Genomic DNA, 12759 nt, shown 5'->3' on the forward strand with positions numbered 1-12759 from the left:
TTGAAACTCCTCTCGCGTTCAGAATGTGCAGCCCTATTGAGTCTTTTGGGACAATGTTGCAAAGTCATTGCTGCAAGGTTGCACGCAGTTGAAGTGATCCAAATGTTGCAGAATGTGGTCGTTGTCGGTGTATCTGTAAAAACAGTTTGCATGATCATATCCCCATGATCAAGTACTGTTCTCTCTCTCTCCCCGTTAGCCTCTCTTTAATGAGCGTAGGCCGCCTAAATTAGACCTACAGAGTGTTGCTGTGCCAGTTATAAATATCTAATCTCATACTCATCATAGGCTGAATATGTTCAACTCAGAGATGCAGTCTGTCATGTTTCTGAGTTCAACTGCTAACCTATTACACAGTACACGTGATATCGTTTATGGTTTGTCCAGTAAATCAGGTCAATACATTATGGAGAATTATACAATTTAATTTGATGTTGTTTACTGTTTAATAGTTCCTTATATGGTCTTCCTTATTACACATGCACGTTCACATTTGCACATTTTATACTGTATCTAATTGTTGAAAATAAAGGCTCACCAAAAGTGTTTCAGAGTGATACATTAGACACAGTTCAGAGTGAAACATCATACCCAGTTGTATTTAATTGGCCTCTAATTCAATTAAATTCTTTAGTCCAGATTAGGAAATGATAAAACAGTTCTGTATTGTTGGTAGAATGTTTCATGGATTTAAGGCTGCCACATGATGGAGGATAAAAGCAATTGGCCTGCTGACTGAGAATATTATCAGCAATCAATGTTGGAGACCATGATAAGCACAGGCCCAATAGACCCCTGGTGTTTCTAGATATTTTTTTTTGCTTATCTGACTGTTGTTGATTGCCTTGAAATTTCGTCTGGTCCCCTGCCTCCACGACAAGCTGAACTATTTAGGCAACGATAACCAGCAGCTTGTCACGGCCTGACCATAGAAAGTTGTTATTTTCTATGGTAGAGTAGGTCAGGGCGTGACAGGGGGGTGTTTGTCCATTTTTGTATTTCTATGTTTAGTTTCTAGTTTTGTATTTCTAGGTTGGGTTTTGTTTGGCATGACCTCCAATTAGAGGCAGCCGGTTGTCGTTGTCTCTAATTGGAGGCCATATTTAAGTTGATGTTTGTCCCACTTGTGTTTTGTGGGTGATTATATTTTGTGAGTGTGTTTGTTCCTCCTGCGTCACGGTTTGTTGTTTTGTCCTTAAGTTTATTTTGTTATTGCATTACGTTTCACAGATTAAATAAAATGTGGAACTACACAAACGCTGCATCTTGGTCCGCTCCTTCAAACAGCCGTGACACAGCTAAACTTATATTAAGATGGGACAAGACTACAGGTCGACCGATTATGATTTTTCAACGCCGATACCGATTATTGGATGACCAAAAAAGCCGATACCGATTCATCGGCGGATTTTTTTAACATGTATTTGTAATAATGACAATTACAACAATACTGAATGAACACTTATTTTAACTTAATATAATACATCAATAAAATCAATTTAGCCTCAAATAAATAATGAAACATGTTCAATTTGGTTTAAATAATGCAAAAACAAAGTGTTGGAGAAGAAAGTAAAAGTGCAATATGTGCCATGTAAGAAAGCTAACGTTTAAGTTCCTTGCTCAGAATATGAGAACGTATGAAAGTTGGTGGTTCCTTTTAACATGAATCTTCAATATTCCCAGGTAAGAAGTTTTAGGTTGTAGTTATTATAGGACTATTTCTCTCTATACCATTTGTATTTCATATACCTTTGACTATTGCATGTTCTTACAGGCACTTTAGTATTGCCAGTGTAACATTATAGCTTCCGTCCCTCTCCTCGCTCCTACCTGGGCTCGAACCAGGAACACATCGACAACAGCCACCCTCGAAGCAGCGTTACCCATGCAGAGCAAGGGGAACAACTACTCCAAGTCTCAGAGCGAGTGACGTTTGAAACGCTATTAGCGTGCACCCCACTTACTAGCTAGCCATTTCACATTGGTTACACCAGCCTAATCTTGGGAGTTGATAGGCTTGAAGTCATAAACAGCACAATGCTTGAAGCATTGCGAAGAGCTGCTGGCAAACGCATGAAAGTGCTTTTTGAATGAATGCTTACGAGCCTGCTGGTGCCTACCATCGCTCAGTCAGACTGCTCTATCAAATCATAGACTTAATTATAACATAATAACACACAGAAATACGAGCCTTTGGTGATTAAAATGGTCGAATCCGGAAACTATCATTTTGAAAACAAAACGTTTATTCTTTCAGTGAAATACGTAACCGTTCCGTATTTTATCTAACGGATGGCATCCCGAAGTCTAAATATTGCTGTTACATTGTACAACCTTCAATGTTATGTCATAATTATGTACAATTCTGGCAAATTAATTACGGCCTTTGTTAGGAATAAATTAACTTCACACAGTTCGCAATGAGCCAGGCAGCCCAAACTGCTGCATATACCCTAACTGCTTGCACGGACCGCAAGAGAAGTGACAATTTCCTTAGTTATAAGAAATTCATGTTAGCAGCAATATTAACTAAATATGCAGGTTTAAAAATATATACTTGTGTATTGATTTAAAAAAAGGCATTGATGTTTATGGTTAGGTACATTGGTGCAACGACAGTGCTTTTTTCGCAAATGCGCTTGTTAAATCATCACCCGCATCGATTATATGCAACGCAGGACACGCTAGATAAACTAGTAATATCATCAACCATGTGTAGTTAACTAGTGATTATGTTAAGATTGATTGTTTTTTATAAAATAAGTTAAATGCTAGCTAGCAACTTACCTTGGCTTCTTGCTGCCCTCGTGTAACAGGTAGTCAACCTGCCACGCAGGCTCCTCGTGGAGTGCAATGTAAGGCAGGTGGTTAGAGCGTTGGACTAGTAACCGGAAGGTTGCAAAAACGAATCCCCGAGTTGACAAGGTAAAAATCTGTCGTTCTGCCCCTGAACAAGGCAGTTAACCCACCGTTCCTAGGCCGTCATTGAAAATAAGAATGTGTTCTTAACTGACTTGCCTAGTTAAATAAAAGTGTAAAAAAAAAATGTAAATACAAAAAAAATAAGAAATCGTCAAATCGGTGTCCAAAAATAGCGATTACCGATTGTTATGAAAACTTGAAATCGGCCCTAATTAATCGGCCATTCTGATTAATCGGTCGACCTCTAGACAAGATAGATATCAACCAAACATTCTAATGAATAGTGATACAAAATATATTGTAAACATAATAAAATATTGTGTTGAATGAACTTATATTGTTGTAGTGATGTCACTATATTTACTAACACTTTATTATGACTATAATATCACTATATTTACTTACAGTTGAAGTCGGAAGTTTAAATACACTTAGGTTGGAGTCATTAAAACTCGTTTTTTAACCACTCCACAAATTGTTTGTTAACAAACTATAGTTTTGGCAAGTCGGTTAGGACATCTAGTTTGTGCATGACACAAGTAATTTTTCCAACAATTGCTTACAGACAGATTATTTCACTTATAATTCACAGTATCACAATTCCAGTGGGTCGGAAGTTTACATACACTAAGTTGACTGTGCCTTTGAACAGCTTGGAAAATTCCAGAACATGACGTCATGGCTTTAGAAGCTTCTGATAGGCTAATTGACATCATTTGAGTCAATTGGAGGTGTACCTGTGGATGTATTTCAAGGCCTACCTTCAATCTCAGTGCCTCTTTGCTTGACATCATGGGAAAATCCAAAGAAATCAGCCAAGACCTCAGAAAAGAAATTGTAGGCCTCCACAAGTCTGGTTCATCCTTGGGAGCAATTTCCAAACACTTGAATGTACCTCGTTCATCTGTACAAACAATCGTTCGCAAGTATAAACATCATGGGACCACGCAGCCGTCAAACCGCTCAGGAAGGAGACATGTTCTGTCTCCTAGAGATGAACGTACTTTGGTGCAAAAAGTGCAAATCAGTCCCAGAACAACAGCAATGGACTTTGTGAAGATGCTGGAGGAAACAGGTACAGTATCTATATCCACAGTAAAACGAGTCCTATATCGACATAACCTGAAAGGCCGCTCAGCAAGGAAGAAGCCACTGCTCCAAAACCGCCATAAAAAAGCCAGACTACGGTTTGCAACTACACATGAGGACAAAGATTGTACTTTTTGGAGAAATGATGAAACAAAAATAGAACTGTTTGGTCATAATGACCATCGTTATGTTTGGAGAAAAAGGGGGAGGCTTGCAAGCCGAAGAACACCATCCAAACCATGAAGCACGGGGGTGGCCGCATCATGTCGTGGGGGTGCTTTGCTGCAGGAGGGTCTGGTGCACTTCACAAAATATATGGCATCATGAGGGAGGAAAATGATGTGCATATATTGAAGCAACATCTCAAGACGTCAGTCAGGAAGTTAAAGCTTGGTTGCAAATGGGTCTTCAAAATGGACAATGACCCCAAGCATACTTCCAAAGTTGTGGCAAAATGGCTTAAGGACAACAAAGTCAAGGTATTGGAGTGGCCATCACAAAGTCCTGACCTCAATCCTATAGAAAATGTGTGGGCAGAACTGAAAAAGTGTATGCGAGCAAGGAGGCCTACAAACCTGACTCAGTTACACCAGCTCTGTCAGGAGGAATGGGCCAAAATTCACCCAACTTATTTTGGGAAGCTTGTGGAAGGCTAACCGAAACGTTTGACCCAAGTTAAACAATTTAAAGGCAATGCTACCAAATACTAATTGAGTGTATGTAAACTTCTGACCCACTGGGAATTGATGAAAGAAATAAACGCTGAAATAAATCATTCTCTCTACTATTATTCTGACATTTCACATTCTTAAAATAAGGTGGTGATCCTAACTGACCTAAGACAGAGATTTTTTACTCAGATTAAATATCAGGAATTGTGAAAAACTGAGTTTCAATGTATTTGTCTAAGGTGTATGTAAACTTCTGACTTCAACTGTGTGTTCATGATCATTTCCAGGTGACGACACCTTCACCATCCAGCATGTGAGCACAGGAAAGTGCCTGGTAGCTATGTCCACATCTGGGACTGGAGTTTCCGGGATAGCAGGGGCTAAATCTGCAGGGTCTGGGTTCAGCGTGACCCTGGGGGAGTGTGACGGCTCCAGGGGGTCCCAGTGGAAGTGGGGGTCCGGCCACCGTCTCTTCCACGTGGGCACGTCACAGTGCTTGGGTCTGGAGGTGAAGACCAAGGCCCTATCTCTGTTCAGCTGTGACTCCATGCAGGCCACCATGCTGTTGTGGCGCTGCCTGGACGGGGCCATCTATACGGTGTACCAGATGGGCCTCACGGTGACCGACGGGCTGGTCAGTGCCAAGCGCGACTCCTCAGATGCCTGGAGGAGGGATGAGTCGACCGATAATATCTGCCAGCGGCCGATGCGCAGTGAGTGTGTTCTGTCCTCTGAGCGGCTTATTTTCCTAATGGAATAGAATAGGACATAATAGAATAAACAGTTTATCCCATCTCATGTAGGCCTATCTATGCTTATTACATGTATAAAACCTCTAGCCGCATTTTACAAGAATGCACTGAACTTAGATATACACGATCCTTCAAAAGTTTGGGGACACTTAGAAATGTCCCACTTTACCACCACCATAGCACCCCCAGACCATCACATTGCCTCCACCATGCTTGACAGATGGCGTCAAGCACTCCTCTGGCATCTTTTCATTTTTTCTGCGTCTCACGAATGTTCTTCTTTGTGATTCAAACACCTCAAACTTAGATTCTTCTGTCCATAACACCTTTTTCCAATCTTCCTCTGTCCAGTATCTGTGTTCTTTTGCCAATCTTAATCTTTTCTTTTTATTGGCCAGTCTGAGATATGGCTTTTTCTTTGCAACTCTGCCTAGAAGGCCAGCATCCCGTAGTCGCCTCTTCACTGTTGACGTTAAGACTGTTTTGTGGGTACTATTTAATGAAGCTGCCAGCTGAGGACTTGTGAGGCGTCTGTTTCTCAAAATAGACACTCTTATGTACTTGTCCTCTTGCTCAGTTGTGCACCGGGGCCTCCCACTCCTCTTTCTATTCTGGTTAGAGACAGCTGTTCTGTGAAGGGAGTAGTACACATCGTTGTACGAGATCTTCAGTTTCTTGGCAATTTCTCGCATGGAATAGCCTTCATTTCTCAGAACAAGAATAGACTGACGAGTTTCAGAAGAAAGTTCTTTGTTTCTGGCCATTTTGAGCCTGTAATCGAACCCACAAATGCTGATGCTCCAGATACTCAACTAGTCTAAAGAAGGCTAAAATAAGTTTTATTGCTTCTTTAATCAGAAAACAGTTTTCAGCTGTGCTAACATAATTGCAAAAGGTTTTTCTAATGACCAATTAGCCTTTTAAAATGCTAAACTTGGATTACCTAACACAACGTGCCATTGGAACACAGGAGTGATGGTTGCTGATAATGGGCCTCTGTACGCCTATGTAGATATTCCATAAAAAATCTGCCATTTCCAGCTACAATAGTCATTTACAACATTAACAATGTCTACACTGTATTTCTGATCAATTTGATGTAATTTTAATGGACAAAAAAAATGTTATTTTCTTTAAAAAACAAGGACATTTCTAAGTGACCCCAAACTTTTGAACAGTAGTGTACCTAGACATTTACATTGATATCTTTATGAACAACATCCTGTATCACTTGGAGACTGTTGGTCTGTTGTATGCTAATGTCAGGTGCACTTTACAGAGCTCTGCTTGGCAGTCACATGTTTCATTTGTTCCGTTTGGAATTGAAAGGGAATCTTTCCAACCAGAATTACCACAGTCTTCCTTGTAACTGTTGACATGGCTAATATCACTCAGCAAGGCCTGTATGAACACACTTGCTTTCATTTTCACTTAACTACATCACGTTTGCACAGGGCCGTCATTTCAACTAAACTTAGGGTATGGCAACGTGACAGGGGCAAAGTGATATTTTTTATCAAGTTGAAGCTCATTTGCTGCATTTCTACACAATTTTTAAAAACTCTAAAATGCAATTTGGAGAACAGCTGAATTGACTCCAGCCTTTATCACCTTGGCTGCTGTAGCTCTATTCGGCTCAGTCGATAGGGGACTTAATTGCTGTATGACATGTGTTTGTAGAATGTTAACTGCTACACACTAGCTCAGCACCGGGAATAAAAACAGTAGTTTAGTTTCCTGTCAAGTCAAACAGCAGTTACCTAGCTATCTTCAGCCATCTTCCACCTCTGCATTGTTTTGAGAGAAAAGCTGCGTTGTTCACTGCAGCCTTCCCTCCCACTCCGAGGCGTCTGTAACGGCAGTCATATATCGGGGATCAAGGCGCGGCGTGTTGAGTGCTCATGATTATTATTTAATGAAACACTTTACAAAGGAACAAAAACGACAGCAAACAGTTCCGTCAGGCAACAACCACAAAACGGAAAACAACTACCCACAAAACACCATAGAAAAACCCCAACTTAAATATGATCTCCAATTAGAAACAACACGAACCAGCTGCCTCTAATTGGAGATCATCCCAAAACTCAACATAGAAATAGAAAAACAAGAACTAAACATAGAAACAACAAACATAGACTGCCCACCCATATCACACCCTGACCTTACTATACAGAGAAATAACAGCTCTCATAGGTCAGAGCGTGACAGCGTCCTAAAACATGTACCAATAAACAGCCTGCCCCAGAGCTGTCCACATGATTGTAAAGCTAGCCCGCTAATATCGCTAAACTGCATTTGCATTTTAATCCGCATTGGAATGATTTTAGTAGCCTATTTTAAATTGTTGGTGTTGAACTAGGGTATGGTGGCTGCCATACTGTGCCATACCCAATTGATGCCCCCTGCGCGTCACATTAAATACCCTTGACCCGGTTCCATTTTAAATCATATCTATGGCACTTTATGCCAGTTGTTTGCAAGTAGCCTTCTGCTTAATGATACAGTTTAACATTATCTAAACTCTGGCTCTCCATTGAAAGTAGCAGCTTTTGTATTCAATGAATGTGTTCTGTGTACAGGTCCTACATTAAGGACCTGTACACAGACCTGTCCTACATACTAAATCCAGTTGAGTTGACAGTCAAACTGTGCGAGGTCATATCTTTAGATGTGTCCAGATTGAATACTAACTCAGATATTCCTAATAAACTAATTTGAAATGGGTGCCATGGGATTCATTCTAATTCATTTTCTCCTCTACCCATAGTTGTCCACACCACCAATGGGACGTCGACCGGGGAGCCTTGTGAGTTTCCCTTCCACTACAACGGCAGCTGGTACCACGAGTGCCTCCCCGACGACCAATCACCTGAACTATACTGGTGTTCCACAACCTCCGACTATGATGCTGACAAAAAGATGGGATATTGTCTAAAACATGGCAAGTTGTCTTCTTTTTATTATAGATATAAATCATGATTCTGGAATGAATCTACTACTAGTCTTCTTGTACCGTTTCCCTTCACATATAAGGATTACTGGAACTAGTACTAATAGAGTACTTAAAGGAAAACTATCTTTTGGTATTTGTTTCATTAGTCAGTTGTAACTTTCTGACAGCAATCAAATTCAGTTGCCCGATTGCTGACATACAAAACATTTTGGGATTATATCAACAACGGACTAATGAAACAAATACCAAAAGATCGTTTTTGGATGGGGTTTTCCTTTAAGTAGTCTACTTGTCTTGGAGGAGTTTCCCTTTAAGAGAAGGACGTAGAAAGATCTTTGCATCAAGATTGGACTCAATTCTATTTCAGTTCCCCTCAGTTGAATTAAGGATGTGGAATATGTAAGTCGCTCTGGATAAGAGCGTCTGCTAAATGACTAAAATGTAAAAAAAAATGTCCATAGGAGTGCAAATAATTTTCCGTAATTGACTGGAGTTAAGATTGACTTGACCCCAACTGTCACGTCCTGACCAGTAAAGGGGTTATTTGTTATGGTAGTTTGGTCAGGACGTGGAAGGGGGTGGTTGTTTTATGTGTTTCGGGGTTCGTGGTTAATGTTCTATGTTAGTATATTTCTATGTTCGTTCTAGTCTTTCTATTTCTATGTGTAGTTTATTGGGTTGACCTTCAATTGGAGGCAGCTGTTCCTCGTTGCCTCTAATTGAAGGTCCTATTTAGTAGGGGTGTTTTGTCATGGATTTTGTGGGTAGTTGTTCCGTGTGTAGCTAGCTGTGTGCCTCACAGGACTGTTTTTCGTCGTTGTTTTTGTTTCAGGTGTTTTTGTATCACGTTCTTTCTTTAATAAAAGAAGAAGATGAGCACTCACATTCCCGCTGCATTTTGGTCTACTCAATACGACGTCCGCGACACCAACTCTGCTCTGAACCTAGTCTTTTGAACCAGACAGCTTACTTCCACAATATTTGAATGCTCCAGTCTAGCTAGGCGAGACTGCTCTGAACCCAGAAAGTCCTTCGATCCTTCACTTTGGCATGTTTGGTGTGATATAAGTATTTCTTGACAGATTACATTTTCCAGTGTCTGACGATGTCAAACCTCTGAGGAACTTAGTTTAGAAATACATGTGTGGAGTTCAGACACTGTTTTTGTTTGTCATATATTTAACAATAAATTTTACTGAAATATGTAACGATACATTTCTCTGTTGGATGCTAGTTGAGAAATGCTGTAGCAAAACATCGTGTTCAGCGGCACTGCTGGATATGCGCACAACCCCCTACATACACACACATACTACCACAATGCTGAATCCCCTCTCTGATCTCTCTCACAGAGGAAGGCTGCAAGGCCCTGTTCAATGGCCCTGAGGGGGGACCCTGTTATGAGTTTGTGTCCCAGGTCGCAGTGACATGGCAGGAAGCGCTGGACTCTTGTCGCAGCCAGGGTGCTGACCTGCTCAGCGTGTCTAGCTCAGAGGACCAAGCCTTCCCCATCTGTAAGACTGCCTTCCACTATAGTGGCTGTCTATGGCCACATTCATACAAAACAAACATCCCAAACCTGCCTTACAGGAACAGTAACATGAATCATGTACTGCATGACCCACTTGGCACATACTATTTACCTCGAAGTAATTGAGACTACAGTACTTGGGACTACAATACTTGGAGATACTTGGCCATTACCATCCATCATTATTACACTAGTATCATCACAGTTTATAAGACATAGGGAACCTATTTCACTGACTGTTAAGAGGGGGTAAAACAGCTATTTTTATTGACTAATTGCCGATATTATATATGCCCACAAGGGCAGTAAAAATGAAGATTCTGTCATCTACTTTGTAGCTAGATGTAGCTTGTCTAATCTGGTCTCGTCTCTGTTCTGTGTGGACTGAAGTGGACGTGGCCCATAACAGCAGACCAGACAGGATGTGGATCGGCCTACACCAGCTGGACACGTCTCAGGGCTGGCAGTGGTCAGACGGCTCACCCCTCAACAACGTGCGCTGGGACAAAGGTGAGGACACACAGACATACATACACACAGACATACTTCTTTAGCATGGTACTTTGGACAACTGTGGTACAACTATGGTACATATATGGCTATAGCAATGTCACAACTAGGTTACAACTATTTATAGTACAACGATACAGCCATGGCAGAAGTACTGAATAGTACACGCATTGGTTTGTACAGGTATGCCACAGCCATACCACCCTACTGCCTGGCACCCATCTCGTTCTCCAGCCTGTGTCACAATGCCGCCACCAGGGAAACAAAGAGGCCAGTGTTGTGTTGTGAGAAGGCAGGCAGGGTCATTGTGACTGGACGCAGCACTGCACAGGGCCAGGCAGTGTGTGTGCTTGAGGATTGTCGTAAACGAGCTTGAATAACAAGTCAACTTGCCTGAATGGGCCTCTGTATATAAACATTAGCGTGTGGCCTGGTCAAATTAGTGCACTGTATATGGGAATAGGCTGCCATTTGGGACTGGACTGCTCTGTCAGAGTGGCGATGACGTCACTGTCCTTACTCAGAGCCCTTTGACCTCTCTGGGTTGCATTACTGTTCACCCTCAGTACCGAGGAGTTTACTACAAAGCAGGATCAATGAGCAAGCCTGCTAACTTTGATAAACAAACAGAAATAACTACTGATTTCCTGGTTCATTAGGAAAGCTAAACTAAGAGTGTGTGTGTGTGTGTGTGTGTGCGTGCGTGCGTGCGTTTGTGTGTAGCAATGCCACACACATCAATCCTAAGGGAGTCAGACTGTGGATTCATGAATTCGAAAAACTACTACGAGAGTGAGATCTGCGATAAAAAACTTCCCTACATCTGTAAGAAAAACGTCAACGTCACCCAGTCGGTAGCAACAGGTAAGAGTCAACCAGTTTATCACATTAATAGGGAAGGTCTTACTCTTTTATCCTCCAATTAGATGTACTGTATTTCTGTCCTCTGCCAAAGGGATTTATGTAGCGCTTTTCCAAGGTGCTGAAACACTACATTTTAAGGCCATCCTAGCTTTGCATCTCAACTCATGTATTTTTCACACTGTTTTTTGTCTTTGGTGTGCTCTTCCAAGTGCTCAAATGTTTGATTTACATGTCAGGCCATCCTAGCCTTTTAACTCACACAATATTATTTCTATCTATCTTTCCTTGATCATGTTTTCTCTGCAGAGCCTTTGGTGTATAAATCCACCATATGTGACGAGGGCTGGGCCCCTTGGAACATGTTCTGTTACAAGCTGGTGAAGGATGAACCAAAGATGTTTGCTCAGGCCGAGAATTACTGTAAGACCATCGGAGGAGGCCTGGTCAGTCTACACAGCCTGGACAGCATGGAGATGATCAGCACTCAGTTCCATGCAGGTACAATGCATCCTCAGAGAAACCAACCACAATTGTCGTGTATGGCATTGTATTGCCCTGAGGCATGGCTAGAGACTTCTAGTGATAGGTATCAGTCATGATTCAAGGAAGGGCATTATAGTGCTTATCATTAGGCATCTTAAGCATTTTACAGTGGATCACTGTTAGATAACACCGGTTTGGTTGTGCTGTGTGGGGAAGACATGCCATTGGCCAGAGATACATAGTTGAAATGCTCTGTTATCTTCTGTGAGAGGCTTTGGCTGTTTTATGTACAGTTGAAGTCGGAAGTTTACATACATCTTAGCCAAATACATTTAAACTCAGTTTTTCACAGTTCCTGACATTTAATCCCAGTAAAAATTCCCTGTCTTAGGTCATTTAGCATCACCACTTTATTTTAAGAATGTGAAATGTCAGAATAATAGTAGAGAGTGATTTATTTCAGCTTTGAGTCCTTTCATCACATTCCCAGTGGGTCAGAAGTTTAGTATTTGGTACCATTGCCTTTAAATTGTTTAACTTGGGTCAAACGTTTCGGGTAAACTTCCACAAGGTTCCCACAATAAATTGGGTGAATTTTGGCCCATTCCTCCTGACAGAGCTGGTGTAACTGAGTCAGGTTTGTAGGCCTCCTTGCTCGCACACTCTTTTTCAGTTCTGTCCACACATTTTCTATAGGATTGAGGTCAGGACTTTGTGATGGCCACTCCAATACCTTGACTTTGTTGTCCTTAAGCCATTTTGCCACAACTTTGGAAGTATGCTTGGGGTCATTGTCCATTTTGAAGATCCATTTGCGATCAAACTTTAACTTCCTGACTGATGTCTTGAGATGTTGCTTCAATATATCCACATACTTTTCCTCCCTCATGATGCCATCTATTTTGTGAAGTGCACCAGTACCTCCTGCAGTAAAGCACCCCCACAACATGATGCTGCCACCCCTGTGCTTCACAGTTG

General features: G+C 41.4%; 1 protein-coding gene across 1 annotated transcript in view; it reads left to right on the forward strand.

The window, feature by feature from the left end:
• LOC100380704 (lymphocyte antigen 75) overlaps window positions 1-12759 on the forward strand; it is a 40391-nt gene that overhangs the window by 638 nt on the left and 26994 nt on the right. Inside the window, exons 2-7 of the mRNA XM_014151417.3 lie at window positions 4973-5398; window positions 8208-8381; window positions 9746-9907; window positions 10315-10434; window positions 11158-11298; window positions 11605-11796. Of these exons, the coding sequence (XP_014006892.3) occupies window positions 4973-5398; window positions 8208-8381; window positions 9746-9907; window positions 10315-10434; window positions 11158-11298; window positions 11605-11796 (1215 nt within the window). The remainder of the gene's footprint in view (window positions 1-4972; window positions 5399-8207; window positions 8382-9745; window positions 9908-10314; window positions 10435-11157; window positions 11299-11604; window positions 11797-12759) is intronic.

Source organism: Salmo salar, chromosome 17 (genome assembly GCF_965601325.2).
Source record: "Salmo salar chromosome 17, fSalSal1, whole genome shotgun sequence".
NCBI classification, from domain to species: domain Eukaryota; kingdom Metazoa; phylum Chordata; class Actinopteri; order Salmoniformes; family Salmonidae; genus Salmo; species Salmo salar.